At 46.2% G+C, this 17,485-nt stretch overlaps 1 protein-coding gene across 1 annotated transcript; it reads left to right on the top strand.

Moving 5' to 3' along the window:
* Positions 1-1,142: 1,142 nt before the first annotated feature.
* Positions 1,143-17,326, top strand: POPDC2 (popeye domain cAMP effector 2; the record flags this gene model as incomplete). The annotated part of the gene is made up of 4 exons (XM_081234699.1): positions 1,143-1,633; positions 5,711-5,819; positions 11,332-11,743; positions 16,833-17,326. The coding sequence occupies 4 exons, from the start codon at positions 1,143-1,145 to the stop codon at positions 16,916-16,918; spliced, it is 1,098 nt and encodes a 365-aa protein (XP_081090825.1). The 3' UTR covers positions 16,919-17,326.
* Between the last annotated feature and the right edge of the window lie 159 nt (positions 17,327-17,485).

Raw genomic sequence — 17,485 nt, 5'->3', positions numbered from 1 at the left:
GATAATATTTATTTGGAGTGGTTGTGTGATGACTAAATCATGCGTATGAAAAATACCTAATCTACGTCTGCCATTTTGTAGGTGTTCAATAGGTGATGGTTATTATAATTTGCCAACATTGGGGTGAGTGGGGTGATGGTCTGAGCAATGTATTACCATTGTATTAACTATTACTAGATCCACATACACGCAGGAGAAAGTCAGAATTCAAAAAGCTGCTTTGCATAGCTAATTTTGTTTAATGGTTGTCAAATAAATGCCTATTTCAAATAAAGTCATATTTCCAACGTGACTTCATAAAGGCTTTCAAGGGGTTTTCCACTTCTCACTGTTAGGATTTTTTCTGATAATAGTCCCATACTTTCCGACCTTGAAGTGTCCTCCTACCTCAGGAGAACCCCCAGCCCTCCCAGAGCGGGCTCTGGACAGTGACCTGCCTGAGGCGTGACAGTAAATTCTGTGCTCACTTTCCCTTTGTCCACCCCCTCACACACACACACACACACACACACACACACACACACACACTCACTTGCCTCTTTTGCCCCAGGTCTTATCTTGTCCTCTGGGGAGGTATGTTAAGTGCTCTTCCAGCCTGCCTGTGTGCCTGGCCTGTTTTTTCTCACTGACAGTACCTCTTGGATTCCAATTCCAAACATGGTATCCGTCTGGGGTCACCCTTTCTTCCGGTGCCAAGAGAGATGCATTCCAAATGGTGCACAAATGTGCCTCCCGTGCCGGGCTCTCCTCATTCTGTTTGGAGACAACAGAAAGCAGGATGTGGCTGCTTTTTAATCCCTCACTGCTGAAGTTTTCAGCCCCATAGTCCTATCTTTTCCTGCCAAGAGCCAAATGTGAAGACTGTCCTAAGAAACTTGGAGCCGTGGACGCTCGTCAGAGCTCTGCGGGGAGGGCCAGAGCCTTGCTGAGGGAAAGAGAAAGAAAGGTTTTCAGTTCTCCATGAAGTGTATTATGTTCTGCCATTCATTCCCCCAAGCTACTGGAAGCATTCCTCCCAGGAAAGGTGGAGCTGGTGGGGAGAAGCCAATGGTGAGATGACATCTGAGAGGACAGGCTAACCCATTTCCTGAATTTCCCACGTGGGGACAGTCTTAGAGCCCGACAGGCTTTGAGGCCCGAAGATGAGCAGCAACGGCAGCGCAGTGGGCCAGCTCCTCTGGAGCGGGCCGCTGTGCGTCGACTGGAGGCAGGACCAGGAAGGGGCTGTCTACCACCTGGCCACCTGCCTCCTGCTCCTGGGCTTCATGGGGGGCAGCGGGGTGTATGGGTGCTTCTACCTCTTTGGCTTCCTGGGCACAGGCTACCTGTGCTGTGTGCTGTGGGGCTGGTTTGACGCCTGCGGCCTAGACATCGTCCTCTGGAGCGTGCTGCTAGCGACTGCCTGCGTGCTCCAGCTGGCACACCTGGTGTATTGCCTGCGCGAGGACACCCTCCCCGAGGAGTTCGAGCTCCTCTACAAGACGCTGTGCCTGCCCCTGCAGGTACCCCTGCCAGCGTACAAGGAGATCGTTCGCTGCTGCGAGGAGCAAGTCTTGACTCTGGACACGGAGCAGACCTACGCCGTGGAGGGCGAGACGCCCATCGACCGCCTGTCCCTGCTGCTTTCTGGCCGGTAAGCTGCTCAGTCAATGCCCAGCATTTCTTCCCCACGCCCACACTTCTCATTTCCCAGTGCCTCCCTTTCCATTTCATGTCCCTTCCACTGAGGAAGGATGTGGCAAGTCAAACAAACCAAAATAGATTTTTCTAAGCATGCGCTTGCTTCCCCTTTCTTAGCATTTTCCATGAGGAAACTAGCTCATGAGGCGCCTTGGTTGGCAGGAAGGATTGTGTGTGCACTTGTGCTGGGAGGTGTGGGGTGAGTGTTTCTTGAGCCTCGGTCTGAAATGACCACACCACACACACACGCCAGCATGTCATGCCTAAACTGCAGCAATATCTCTGTAAGCTTTGGAAAACTGGACATTTCAGTAAGACTAATTCATTCCTTCCATATGCATTCAACATTTGCTAAGTGCCAAGTATGTACAAGAAACAGTGCCAAAACAGAGGGGGTTTCCTGTAACCCCTGTTCCCTCCAGGGCATCAAAGATCTTGGGGAATATCCCATACAGATTCTATGGTAAAGCCATTCTTTTTGTTTGTTTGTTTGTTTGCGGTACGCGGGCCTCTCACTGTTGTGGCCTCTCCCGCTGCGGAGCACAGGCTCCGGACGCGCAGGCTCAGCGGCCATGGCTCACGGGCCCAGCCGCTCCGCGGCATGTGGGATCTTCCCGGACCGGTGCACGGACCCATGTCCCCTGCATCGGCAGGTGGACTCTCAACCACTGCGCCACCAGGGAAGCCCTGGTAAAGCCATTCTGTATATACCCAGGTATGGAGCAGGAATACCCCTTGTCCACTTTTCCACTTCCAATTGTTCTACTGAGCTTCTTACAGACGAAGAAGTAAAGTGCTATAAACCTGCAGGCCAGACAGTGAGGGAGGAGTAGTGTTGCCTACGTGTATCTCTTTGAGTATATGGTGGAGACACCTGGCTGACACCTTTTAAGGAGGCTGACAGTCAGACCTTAACAGAAATGGGCTTTGTCAGGATTACCGTATGCCTGGTCAGGCTGCATGCAAGCATTGGCCATTGACTGATCTCTTCTGAACAAATATACCATGGAGCTCTGTGCTGCACAGTTGGTAGGAAATTGTGACTTCTTTGAAATATTGCCCTAGTGGGACTTGTATGTGGAGCTAAGCATCTGACAGTAAGCATCTTAACCTGGTATGTACTTGGGCTGGCTCTGTGGAAAGCAAGTAGAGTATTTCAAAAGCTTTGTCCTTAATTTCCTCTTTCCTGCTTTCTTGAGACCAGGAGAATGTGGTAGAAGGACAAGAAAGTAATCAGAAGGGTCTGATTCCAAAAAAAAAAGAAAGAAACCAGACAAGCCCACCAGCCATAGTGGGGAAAGAAAGGAGTTTGACATTGATGATGATGGTACTACAACAACTACTGCTACTAGTAATAATATGCATTTATGTATTAATGTATAGAATCAACGTGTGATGTATACATGTTTTTATTTTGTTTGGAGTCTGAGGTCCTGGGTTGAATGAGCTATGAGGTTTTGTGATGTTTCATTTCATTTATGGGTGAACTGAAAATAAACCATACATCAGGATTATTGTATGGTTCAGGTATCTTTTATATAATGGATTTACCATGAACTTGTAGAAGACCACGTCCCTGTGAAGAGGAGAGGGGGCCTTGCCCTCTCAGTGTGGCTTTTCCTATTATACTTAGCATCCAAAACCTGAGTCAAAAATTAGACAATTTTGATATTTTTCTTGCTTTGCAAGGTTTGGAGTAAGAGTTTTGTTTTGAGATCTTTCAACATCATCCTGTCTCAACTTTGCTAAGTTGGAGCTGGGGAAAGGGGCTTCTAGTCTATATGACCAGGCTCCACCTTTAAAGGAGAATCATCGTACCTTTGGCTGGTGAGGTACTAAACACCTCAAAGCAGCAGACAAGAACTCCATGTCAAGAAATGGAGGCTTCTTGTGGAGACCTCCCCAGTTCATGTGTGCAGAGTCTCATCTGGAGCGCTTTGCTGAAATCTCAGACGTTCTTTTTGTTTTATTTTCATAAGGCAATCAATCCCTTTCAAGACTCAGAAAGGCAAAGTGACCTCCTCAAAGTTCATCACCCTGTTAAGCTGTGCTTACTGTTGGAGATTTTCTCTCATATACAATCCCAAGTATGAACTCCTGAAGAGGCAACTAACTGTCTAAGCTCTTCTTGGAGGATGAAATTACCTGATGTCCAGGAGATCAAGAAGGAAGAGGAGACTCAAACTACAAAGGATACAATATACAATGTGAATGGCTTCAAGGAGTCATGCAGGCTCATTAGATGTTACTCACACTCTAAAATCTTGTCCCTCCTCAGTGGCTTGCTTGGGTGTCCAGATTCCTTGCCTGGGGAGAGGACAGGAGGATCTGATGTGTGTGGCAGCAACCTCATTTCCTTCCTGTTGTCTTTCTTCCTTTGTTAGAGAAGCTTTTCTTTGAGGTTTTGGTCCCATTTATGGTGACACAGTGAGTTCATTTGTTTGATTGTTCCTTCCTTCTTCCTTTCCTTTCTCCCTTCCTTCCTCCCTCCCCTTTTCCAAAAATATTTATGAAGAGGGCTAGGTACTAGGGATCTTGTGTTAAAAAAGGAAAAATAGGGCTTCCCTGGTGGCGCAGTGGTTGAGAGTCCGCCTGCCGATGCAGGGGACACGGGTTCGTGCCCCCGTCCAGGAAGATCCCACATGCCGCGGAGTGGCTGGGCCCGTGAGCCATGGCCGCTGAGCCTGCGCGTCCGGAGCCTGTGCTCCGCAGCGGGAGAGGCCACCACAGTGAGAGGCCTGCGTACCGAAAAAAAAGAAATATATTTTTCTTGTACTCACAGTGTATGAAGAGAGGCACTAATTCATGTTTGACATAGTAGTGAATAACAGACATAGTATTTCCAAGGAGAAAGGCAAAGAGCAATGAGAGCATTTAAGCGGTGGACCTAACTTTCCTGGGGCAGCCAGACAAGACTTCCTGGAGGAAGGAATGTTTAAGCTAAGGCCTGAGGAGAAGGTGGGGATTGGGAAGAGAGGCAGCTGGAGGGGAGAGAATATGTGAAGACTGTGAGGTAGGAGAACGCGGCACTTCATCTTTCCTTGTATCCTTTCATTACTCAGGGAAGTTCTGATGGTTATCTACACATATTGATAGGTCTTGTAGGAGCAGGTGCATTTCTGCCATCAGAGAGTGTAGGTTGACACCACATCCTGGGCTTGGTTTGAGACCTACGTCCCCTTCTGTCTTCCATCTTTAGGTTGTCAGATAATATGCAATGATCTATTAATTGATGGTGGTCTTTGGTAATTTGCACACACACATATATGTCTAGGCATTCACTAGGAGCAAGGTGTGGAGTGCTAATATCCCCTTGGCCAAAACGTAATCACATGGCTCTACCTCGCGGCAAGGGGGGTAGGGAAATGTAGTTTAGCCGGGCAGCCATGAACCCAGCTAAAATTCCTAATATGGAGGAAGGGAAAAGCAGATATTGGAAAACAGAATTCCACATTGGATTTCTCAGATCTCCATCCCCATTCTGATCTGCTTCTCAATATCCTATTCATCCTTCAAAACTCAGCTCAAATATCATCTTTGAGAAGTGTGCCACTTGGAGAGAACTAAGATCTCTCCGTCCTCTAGTCTCCTGTCCCACAGTAGCACACGCTGACTTACAGACAGTTATTTATGTACCTGTGACTTCCACTAAATTGTGACGTCTTTAAAGGCAAGGATCAGATCATCTCCACATTCCCAGATTTCCAGGAACACAGAAGGTGCTCCATACATAACTGTTTAGCCAATAAAGCTCCAGAAAAAGTGGAACAGTAGCTCCTTCCAAATGGACAGGATGTACCTTAGAGATCTTTTTGATCTGCCCCCTCTGCCTGATAGAGGAACCTTTCCCAGTATAACTCACTTTAGAGGAGAGGTTTAGGCTGACACTCTGAGTTTTCTGGGGAAAACAGGAAAAAGCCCATACTGGACCCTAATCATTTTCCACTTTTTAACAAGTAACTTAGACTTTGGAGAGGATTTGGGTAGCCACTTCCCTTTTCCCACACAGTCTCTTCTCTCCCTTTGCCAGGGTTCGTGTGAGCCAGGATGGGCAGTTTCTGCACTACATCTTTCCTTACCAGTTCATGGACTCTCCCGAGTGGGAATCGCTACATCCCTCTGCAGAGGGGGTCTTCCAGGTAATAGGGAGCCCCATGGCAGCACCAGCCCAAGACCATCCCACTGTAACCCAGCAATATCCCTGCCTCCATCTTTCCCCTCTTACATCTGTCATTTGAACCACTGCCAATATGATGCTCGGGGTGGGAGCACTCTCCTCCTGTGGAAAAAGTGCCTGACAGAGGAAGGGTGGGGTAGGGAGGTGCAGACGCCTGAAAGGGGGGCTATGTCACTCCTATGCCTAAAACTCTTCCAGAAGACCCCAGTGACCACAAGATAAAAGCCCACACTCCTTAGGGAGTAACTTAAGACCTTTAGTGACAACCAGCCACATCTCCAGCCCCTTCCTTCCTCACAGTTCCTGCTCATACCAGCCCTACGGAACTACTAGTTCTTCCCTAAACACACCACATTGTTTTGCAATGGCCATGTCTTGGCTCCTACTGTCGGTTCTATCTGAAATGCACTTTCCTCATCCAGAGGAGGCTACGGCGTCTCACTTCCTCTGAGGCCTGCCCAGGCTGACCTCACCAGCTTCCCCGGCCCCGCCCCGCCCCCACACCGCCTACGTGCCTCTTCTATTCCTTTTACCATGCTGACTGCGCACATGTCTCTAACGATTTGGTTTCCTTTCTGTCTTTCGCATAGTAAACTCCTTGAGGTAGAAATCTGGGCTCTCCTCTCCATCTTCAGGCTCCTTGTGCACAGTAGTAGGTGTTCAGTAAAGGTTCACTGAACTGGCTCGGCAGTGGGCAGCTGGTGTCTCAGGGCTCCAGAGGACATCACATACACACTCCAAGTTCAGGGCCTGGCTGCTAGAGCCCTCCTCTCTTCTCTGCCAGTCCTTCAGATTTCAGTTACCTTCTTTGTAGTTCTCACCTACTGAATGGCTAGCACATGGCAGGCACTACCTATTTTATTGCCTTATTGATTCTCACAACCGTCCATTAACATGTTTAACAGATGAGGGAACTAAGGCTTAGAAACCTCAAGTAATTTGCCCAAGGTCTTCATCTAGAAAGTGGCAAAGCCAAGTGGCCTGACACCACTATTTCTATTCTTTTTTAAAATGGGAGGATTACCAGGAGAGTGGAGTTTACACATACCCACCATTATAGGGACTCCTCTGTCCAGATAGTTTGCCAGTACTGGGTTCCCTGTGTCTCCTACCAGTTCTATCAGGGAGTCCCTCAGGCGAGCATTCGAGCCAACCCCAGAATAGACACATGCCAGGCAATGCCACCTGGCTGGGCCTGCTTCCGCCCCACCCTGACTCCTGACTCTGTGAGGACAGAGCCTGAGAGGCAATCCTGATCCCACTGCCTAGACCACCAGCCACAGATCCCCTCTGAACGTGCCTCACCCACCACACACTCACGTCCTCTCCAAGCCACCCAGCAGTCTCCTTTGAGAACCCTCCCAGGACCATAAGAACCTTCAGGAGGCCTGAGTCAGGTCCTGAGCCAGCCAGACCAGGCTCTGTTTCTGACACTGAAACTGAGAAACAGGTGGTGGATAAGCCGGGCGTCCTCCCCTAAGTTATGCTTGAAAGGAAGGGCTGTGACCGCAGATGGCCTCTCAGTCATCTGAGAGGGATGTAGGGACTGTCGTATTTCTCCCATTTGTATTTTTAGCATGCTTCCCCATTGGGAGCAATGAGATCCACATATTTGCTCTTGGCTCTGTGAAGTCCCATTTCCTCTTTGCAAATGTCAAGTGTTGTCTCGGGTTGTAGTTCATCTTGTCCTTGCCTTTGCAATTGCATAGTCTTTGTTGACTAACAGGGAATCCACAGTGACTGAATCATAATACTTACTAAGTTTACCACAAGGGAATCAACATTCCATCACACCTCTCAAGAATTCAATTAAGAATTTATTGACTGTTAAGCACTGTGACCCTCTCATTAGTCACCAAGAACATAGCATGGGAGGGATCACACAAAAATCAGCATTATTTCTCCAACTTGCATCACGTTTTACTGGACCCAAGGTCTCTTTACGTACGTCAGCTTATTTAATCCATTCAACCAGCTTCGAAGGTGAGGATTAAAGAAAGAGCTGGTCAAAACTTTATTACAGACATGTGCATGTGTATGTGGGAATCAGTCAAACCATTGGTTTCCTGAAGACTTTTAGGAAGGATTTTACATAGGACATGAGAAAATGACATCAAGTTGTTTTGCAACATACAAGATTGGTAGTCTTCACCTGATTTCATTCATTCACTTCCGTAGTATTTATTGAGCAGTTATTGTAACCTGGGCACTATCTTTTTTTTTTTTCTTTTTGGCCATGCCATGTGGCATGTGGGATCTTAGTTCCCCAACCAGGGATTGAACCTGTGCCCCCTGCAGTGGAAGCGCAGAGTCCTAACCACTGGACCGCCAGGGAATTCTCACCTGGGCACTATTAAAGGTGCTCGGAATATATCAGTCAACAGAACAGATGAAGGTCCCTGCCTTCATGCTATTTACATTCTAGTAGGGGAGACAAAAAATAAGCCATAGACATAATGAATAAGTAAATTATGTAATATGTTAAAAGATAATAACTTCTAGTAAAAAAAAATAGAGTAGTGTAATTAAGGGAGAGACATAGTTGACCCTTGAACAACACAGGAGGTAGCGGCGCCAACCCTTCACGCAGTAGAAAATCCACGTATAATTTATAGTCCAACTGCCAAATATATGTTCCCCCATATCTGGGGTTCCACATCCTCAGATTCAACCAACCGGCCGATGTGTAGTACTTTAGTATTTACTATTAAAAAAAATCCCCATTTAAACGGACACACGCAGTTCAAACCCGTGTTGCTCAAGGGTCAACGTAGTTGCAATTTTAAATGGGGTGTTCATGGAAGTCTTTGTTGAATGGGCGACATTTGAGCAAAGACCTGAAGTGATTGGTAGTGTGAGCTCTGAGAATATCAGGGGGAACAGCATACTAGACAGAGGCAAAAGCTGGGTGGTGGGAAGGATTAGCATGTTTGAGGTTCAGAAGGGAGGCCAATGTGGCTGGAACAGAGAGAGGGAGGGGAGAGAATCGTAGGAGAGGAAGTCAGAGAGGTGATATGGAGCCACATCGTCTAGGGCCAGAGAGTATATTTTCTAGATAGAGACAAAAGGATTCCCTAACGCATCGGATGTAGTGCATGAGAGAAAGAGCATTAAGAAAACCTCTAAGACTTTTGACCTGAGCAACTGGAAGGATGGAGCTGCTATCAACTGAGATAAGGAAGGCTACGATAGTATCGTCTTTGTGAGAAGAGAGGAAGTCCAGTTTGGGGAGTGTTAGATTTGTGTCATCTATGGACATTTAAACAGAGACACTGCATAGGCAGTTGCATATTTGAGTCTGGAATTAAGGAACAAGGTCTGAGCTTGAGACATAAGTCTGGAAGTCATAGCACACAGATGATATTTAAAGCCATTGAATCGGACAAAATCACCAAGTGAGTGCGTGTAGACAGAAAGGGGGTTCAAGAATCCATCAACCCTGGGATACTCTAGTGTTTAGAATTTGGAGGGGAAAAGAGGAAGCAGCAAAGGAAGCTGAAAGGGACCAATCAGGAGATTATACCAGGAGAGTATGGCATCCTGGGAACCAAGTAAAGAGTATCAAAGAGGAGAGACTGAAAGCTATGGAAACTGATTGTCAGACTCAGCAATGTAGAGGTCATTGGTGACCTTGCCAGGAATAGTTTGTGGACCACTGGGGCAAAGCCTTGCTGGCTGAAGAGAGAGTGCAAGAGGAATTGGTAACAGCAAGTATAGACAACTTTTTCATGGAGCTTTGCTGAAAAGGAGAGCAAATCAATGGAGTGTTAGCTAGTCAAGGAAGTGAAGTGAAGAAAAAGGATTTTAATTTTAAAATTTTGATTCATTTTAAGATGGAAGAAGTAACAGCATGTTCACAAGAATGCCCACAGTCTCTGTGTTCAGCTTTGAGGACGCTGCTTGCATCCAGATTAGCTCTTACGCACACCCACTTCACGTGCAGCACACTTATTTCTTGTTTGGGAATTGTTACTAAGTACATCGAAAGTACAGGTTATGGCAGATGTGACAATTACTTGTTGAACCAAATTAGTAATAATAATTCTTTCGCATGAGGCAACAAACCCAGAGAGATTAAGCAATTCATCTGATGTCACACAGCTAGTAAAGTGGTAAAGCCAGAACTTGAAACTGGTTTCTGGTCTTGATGAGTTAATTTAGAGCCCTGACTTCAGTGCTGATGATTGAGGGGAGGGGAGGGGGAATTCTGGAGGCAAAGAAATAAAAGGATTTTATATGATCTCTAACAAAGAATGTTTGGAAAGCCAACCCTACCTTTAATGAGACGACCCACATAAAGGATTTAACACAACGCCAACATGTGGTCGCCTCTCAGTAAATGTCAGCTGCTATCCTCCTCCTCCTCATTTCCACTGTCTCGATTCACAAATCTTCATCTTGAGCTCTGCCAACCTGCTCACGTTTAAAGTATTATGGCCAGAGTATAAAGAATTGTGTGATTCCACACCCTTTTCCTTTACTATCCTAAGCATGTCTTCATTTGAAACCTAGCTTTATCATCATTGTTTTAACAAGGTTTATCAAGCGCCTACTCTGTGCTGGGCACACGTTATTGACCCTGCAAGTGTAACTTAGCTTTGTATCATGGGCACATAGCGAGTGCCCAGAAATTTCTAGATGTCTAAATAAATGGAGAGTGGGGTGTCCTTCTACTTTGTGCTCTTAAGAGTTCCTCTTGGGACTTCCCTGGAGGTCCAGTGGTTAAGACTCTGTGCTTCCAATGCAGGGGGCACGGGTTTGATCCCTGGTCGGGGAACTAAGATCCCGCATGCCGCAAGGTGGCGCCCCCCCAATCCCAAAAAAAGAGTTCCTCTTCCCCTGTGCCCTTTTGCTGACTTCAGTCATCGGATCCATTTGGTTACTTGTAGGGCCCAAGTCAAGAGCAGCTCATGGGCTTGAATCCCAAGCCAGCATTCTGTCCACTGGATGCAGCCTGGCTCTTCTCTCACTGAAATTCTTTCCAACTCTTTTTTGTGTCCCCATTCCAATATATTATCTCTTTTTATCCTTAAAAAAAACTGTCATCAGCATCCTGACCTTTCTTCCGAGCGCTAGGAGGCCCTTTTTCTCTCCTGTAATCACAGCAGGCTCAGAACCTTCTGCAGCCATTAGTGAGATCAGCCATGGGACACAGAGTAGGAGAGCTGAGGAGACTGGAGGTGGACACTGAGGCTCTAGGAGGTGAGGGCCCAGCGAGTGAAGGGCTGATCTCAGGGCTCCTGACAAGAGCACCCTCCACACACACACACAACCACCCCCCACCCCTGTCGTGTCAGTGCACGCAGTAAACGTCAGTCATAGGACCTCTTCCAGGCAAGGCCATGGAGAGCTACTTCCACAGCTTCTTCAGGAAAAGTGCAGCAGTTTGCCAAGTAAACGCTATATTTCTCTGTGCTAAGCATGGACACATTTTCTAGTTTCAACCTTTACTCTCTGCTCCTGACCCCTCTCAGGTCACTCTGACAGCCGAGACTGAATGTAGCTATATTTCCTGGCCCCGGAAAAGTCTCCACCTCCTTCTGGCCAAACAGCGATACATCTCTCGCCTCTTCTCGGCCCTGCTGGGCTATGACATCTCGGAGAAGCTCTACGCTCTCAATGACAAGCTCTTTGCTAAGTTTGGGCTGCGCTTCGACATCCGTCTCCCCAGCCTCTACCACGTCTTAGGTCCTGCTGCCACAGATGCAGGACCAGAGTCTCAGAAGGATGACAAGGACGTCCGTGAGCCTGCCGCATCCCTCTCTCCTCAGGCCCTGCCCACATCTGTCCAGCAAACACCCCCTAGCTCCCCACCTCCAGCGGCCACCAACCCTCCTGCACCTCCTTCCTGGGTCAGGATGTCCAGGCCCGACAGCAGCGTCCTGGGTGAGGACTCTACCAGTCTGGTGCTGGAGGATTTTGAGGAGGTGTCGGGATCAGAATCGTTCATGGATTATCAGAGTGATGGGGAGTACATGAGGTGAGGGGAGAACTAACATGGGCACAGCTGCCGGGCTCAGGATCCTGTGTAAGTACTCAGAAGGCAGCTGCCACTTTCTTGCCAACAGCTGGCCTTAACTGGGTTTGTAAGGGCAAAAAATCGTTTCATGGAGTCTGTCCTCCCGAGGATTCCCAGAAAGTGGCATTAACCCAACCCTGCAGATAGCAACTCACTCCTGGCGCACGCAAAGCATGAGAGTGTAAAAAAAAATTTTTTTTAACTCATCCCTTATTAAGTGTGATTGTATTTTTGAAAGTGGGCTGGCTGGTCAACATTTTGAGCAAGTAAATAAGTTGCTAATTTTTTTGCAAGGTTGTGCTAATAACTAAGGCCACAGCTAAGACTAAAGGGGATTTTATTTGTGGCATGCATTTTAAAGGATTTTTTAAAAAGCTGGCATGGTTCTAATTCCTAATGGTTCTTCTTGGCATATAGTCAGCTCTGGAAAGCAGTCATTATTTAGCCTGGATTGGACAGGTACCTCTGTTAACATCGATTATTTCGAAGAGGCTTGTGATTAGAGGCTAATGACTCCGGGAGGAAAATGTCCCCACCTTGCTCTCCTCTGGGCCAGTGGAAAGTGTGTTATTTGCTCAGGCACAGGACTGGACACTGCTGTGACTGAATATTACTATGATAGGGTGACTTTCCCAGAAAACCACACCTGCGGGAGGTAGAGTGGGCATAATCTGGGTGGGACTAACATGCAGGATTTCCCTCACACCTTAGGAGAGTGTACAAGAAAGTGTGTGCTGAGCAGTTCTGGGTAACTGCTTTCATGTTCCCCCTGGCTGCTCTCACAATGCTGTGTGACTTATCCCTCTAGGACTCCAGCCAACCATGGTGCAGGCCTGGCTTTTCCTGAGGAAAATCCCACTGTTCCCAATTTGGAAGGCATTTCCAAGGTGGGGGAGGGTTAGCTAAGAGATTAATCATTCTTTAGGAAACACTGACTATTTTCCCAAGAAACTAGTTCAGTGAGGATGGCATTTAGGGTACTTGAGGTAAGTAAGTGAATGTTTGTATATTTTGAAAAGCAAGTCATATAAATAATGAAAGAGGCAAGAGAGGCAAATGATAAAAGGTTAGCTATTTGGTTTCGTAAGTGTGGAATTGATAATCTATGGAAGCAGAGTCCTTACAACCAGCGTCTAGCACCCGAGATCCCTTTCTTGACCTCCTCCATTTGTGTTGTCCTCTCCTATTGCCTCCTTCCCACTGTACCCTACTCGCCCACCCCCACCAGTGCATATGGATTCTGTCCTGTGGGTCCCTCTCTTTGTCCAACACACCTACCCACCTGCACACACTCTGAACTCATAGCAGCTCCCTGTGTCCTCATGTTCTTCCTGGCTTTCTTCTCTTTTCCCGGCTCCATTTGTTCTCCTCTTTCTCCCTTCCTTCTGACTTCTGCTCAGTCCTTGGTTCCCTCAGTTTGCTGCTCTTAAGAAGAAAAAGGCCTGTTTCTTCTTCTCGGTTAATTTCCCCTCTCCATATTTGTCCTCCATGTCTTCCCCATTTTACTGTTGCTGTTTTTATCTCTCTGTTGCCTTCTTCCCATTTGCCCCACTTACTATTTTGCTCTGTTTATTCTTCTTCCTAAGCTGCCCTGTATCCCCAACTTAGTTTTTAATCCTGACTCTTCCAAGATCAGTACCTCTCCCTCTGCCTATAAAGAAAACCATTCAAGTGAAGGTGTGAAAATTCCCACCTTTGATGGCTACACACCTTATGCATGAGTTATCCCAAACGTTAAGAGGCAGGCGGGGTTGTAAACAAGAAAGAGACCCACACCGGGAGCCCGAAGTCCTGGCTGCTATGTTTGGCTCTGCTACTGACTGCAAACCACACAACCTCACTGAACCTCACTTTCTTCATGTGAGTGTGTTGGCCCAGCTGGCCCCCAAAGGCCCTCCTGGGTTTATGTGAGAAGGCAAAGGATGTGCTGTTCAGAGGAGGAAAGAGAAGCAGCCAGTCAACAGTATAATGGACACAAGCCCCAGGACATCAGCATGTCTTCCAGCAAGAACTTGCTGCTGTATTTCTCTATGATTTCTCTTGTGACTTGGGACTGTCCTCCTCCCTCTGCTGGGTGGTAGGTCCTGCTTGACTAGGAGTTCTCTCCATTCTGTACCTGTGAAGAGTCTATCACCTACCACGTGATGACAGTGCAGATGCTTATGTGCAGGGCGGTCACGACTCCATCTCCCAGGTCCTCCACCCTTAATACTATTGCATAATAGGCCTCTTTCCAAATTCAGCCTTTTCTGAGGCTCAAGATGAGAAAACTGCTAACATAACTAACTTTCTAAAGTACTAGTATTTGTAGTATAAAGAGAGTAGGTTTTTAAATGTTCTTTGGCTTAAGTAAGGGAAAAACACATTGTTTACTTCCACAGAGTTTTCAGAACAACTTGAAAACGTGATCAAATCGGCCAAATTTTAGATGGCTTTCAATTTAGTCTGTGATAATGGGATAAGTTAACCCAGAGACCTTTTCCTCGAATTGTGTTTTAGGGTGTTTGGTTTGACTTATTTGCCATCAAACTCCTTTTAGGGTTATTACTGTAGTGAATAAGCATAGTCCCTCGTGATTGGTAGCAATTTACTTGTTTCCTTTCTAAAGCAGGGCACAATTCACCATCTAGTCCCTGGCTCTTCAATGACCAAAGTTGTAAGCTCATTGCTACTCATCCCCGCCCAGCACTTACATAATAGGCATGAAGCTGACTGGATTCTGCATTGTCAGGACACAGCTTCATCACACTGACGCCAGCGCTTGTCCCTCATACCAAGCCAATTTAAGACCAACTAAAAATAGTCAGAGGTTCTACTGGAGCTTATTTTTGAAGAGAGCACATTTTTCAGTTTGGTGGTGCCCAGAATTATCCACAATTGGGTGCTACTTTTTTTAACATGCAAAGCAGTGCTGTTGGATAATGTATTCATGCAGGGTCTTACAGTTAGACCTCAAATTAACCCTGCCTTCACTAGAATCTTTCCAGTTAATACTATGAACACAATCCACAATGCTCCACTTGATGTCTTACTTAAAGGAGATGCTCAATGAATGCATCTCTGAAGTGGTCAGTTAAGTCAGATAATGAGTCCATTATCACAAATTAACTGAAAGCTGTCTGAAATTTGGGCCATTTTGCTTATGTTTTCAAGTTGTTCTGAAGACTTTGTGGTTTGAAAGTAAATACTATATATTGTTTCCTTTCTATTATTTAAATAAACAAACAAATGAGAAACAGATTACAACATGGAAGCTAATTATGGTCAAGGAAAGAGGCCAGGACCAGGACAAAATACCAAGGCCAGAGAACCAATTCAACAAACATTCACTGAGTATCCACTGTGTATTTCAGGCACTGTGCCAGGTAATCACATTATGAGTAATCATGAGTAACAGTTGGAAGAATGTAAGATGCTTAATCTGCAAGAGATGGACAAGACTAATACCTTCGAATTTTGAAAAGAAGGGGAATTACAATTTCCCTTAATTTGGTGAAGTTCTTGAGGACAGAAATGAATTAAGGGCTGAAAGCTATAAGGAGAGGATTTTAGCTCAGTATTAACAATGGATTTGCCTCAAGGAGTAGTGAGTTACTCGTCACTGGAAGAATTCAAATAGGGATCAGAAGAAATCTTCTCAGAGGTTTTTTTTAAGGTGATTCAAGCTCTGAGAGAAGGATGCCTTAGGTTATTGCTATTAAGGTGCCTTCTAACTCCGTGATGATATGATTCTGTGATTCTAAGATGTGACTCTAGTCCTGCCAGTTAACCACCTTCCAGAGCAGTTCCTCATCTGCAAAACAGGGCTAGTAGTCTCATAGATAATTAATACCTACTGGTAAGTAGATAGGTAGCCTCTGTCTACCTTACCAGGTTGCTGTGGGGAGTAAATGAGATAAAGTACACAAAGGCAATTTGTAAGCTATAAAGCACTAGTTTAACGTATAAGGTATTTTAAAATTCTGTTCTGTATAGAATTATTTAACAAACTCCTCCCCACGCTGCCCCTGCTTCTCTCTTCCACTCCCTACCCCTCCTCCTCTGAGATACATGATTTCCCATCTTTTTCCTCCAGTCTGGTATTCCAAGGAAGGTAGCAGCTGATAGGATCCCCTGACAACAAAAGGAACAGCAAAAAGGTGGTGATCTAAAGAAAGCACACACTAGCTCCTTGGCCCCTGAATAACTAAGCTATAGCCAGACCTTCACCTGTTTTATTTGCCCAGGAGAGACTGATCACTGTCACACTATATTCAGGCTCTTTCCCTCGAAAGTGGCCGCAAGGTGCTTAGTTAGCTGTCAGTGTTGTTAAATAGCATGTTTCTCCCAGAACCACTAGAAAGCCTCCTGGGGCAGAAGACTTGCCCTTGAAGGTGGCATGGCAGGGCTGCCTGGGGCCTCAGGGTCTGGGTCTCTAGATGGTAGCTCTACTGGACCTGCCAAGGCTCCATGTTCAGGCAGGTAAGTTAGAGCAGCAGTTCCCTCCCTGCCCTCGGGATCCCAGCAGCCTACCACCAGGGCCCACCCCCAGGTTATTCTTCTACTTCTGTTTTTACAGGCCTCATTTACCTATCCCTCTCTTTGTAAAAATAAAAGACAGGGTTTTATAAAGCTCACCGATTTTCTATGCAGATTTTTGAGAACTCATTCCATAATGTTAGGTAGGATTCTTCATAGGAAGTGTATAGATTCTGCATAGGAAGCAACCGAAGTTGATCTCTTGGTCTCTTCTCCTATAAAATGAGAGGACTGGACTATATAACTTCAAAGCTGACTCACCCTTATATTCTAGAAGGAGATGATTCAAAGATACATCTGCCCCTGTTATGTTAGGCATTGGGTACAGTTAAAATATTGGGAACCGGTAGAGGAAAAAAAGACATGAAAAGAACCCTGTGAAGTTATGCGAGCTATCTGGAGCCACAGTGCTGAAATCCTTCCCCTGTCTTTCCACAGCTTCTAGAACTCCTCTCCAGAGCTACTCTCAAGTTATGTCCAGGGGACGGGCCCCCTTGGCTCCAACTCTGACTCCTGAACTGTAAGGATCAATGGACCATCCTTTTCTCTGGCCACATTAATCCTCACAGGAAGGTCACTCGTGTGCACACCCTTCTTCTCACCCACTGGAAGGCTCACAGGCAAGGTCGGAGCAGACACAGAAGATGCTAAAGTGCTGCAGCCACACCAAGGCCCCCGAGTGACTTGTAGAACTTTGCCTTCACAAGGCTTCCTTCCCAAAGAAGGCATCCAAAAGTGCAAAAGCACAGATTCTAGCCTTTACTAACTGCGGAACCTCAGGCAAGTCACATAGCCTCTCTGAGTGTCTGTAAAGTGGGGATTATGAAACCCAGTTCACAGGGTTGTGAGGATTCAATGAGTTGATTCAGGTAAAGCACCTAGGACATGGCATGGCACCTAGTAAGCACTCAATAAATCACTCATTTCCTTTCCTTAGGTTGTTTCTTTCAGCGTTCTGAAAGGATCAATGAAGTCACTATCCAAGAAGTTTTCACTGTTTTTGTCTTATTTAAAAATTTTTTTCATTAAGGTTTAACATAGGGAAGTAGAAATTTTAGAACCTAGTTTGCCATTAAGCTTTTAAGTTCAAC

This window comes from Mesoplodon bidens (assembly GCF_964165515.1).
Source record: "Mesoplodon bidens genome assembly, chromosome: 5".
In the NCBI taxonomy this organism is placed as follows: domain Eukaryota; kingdom Metazoa; phylum Chordata; class Mammalia; order Artiodactyla; family Ziphiidae; genus Mesoplodon; species Mesoplodon bidens.
Note: the sequence above shows the minus strand (reverse complement) of the source record. Positions and strands in the feature narration are given on the sequence as shown.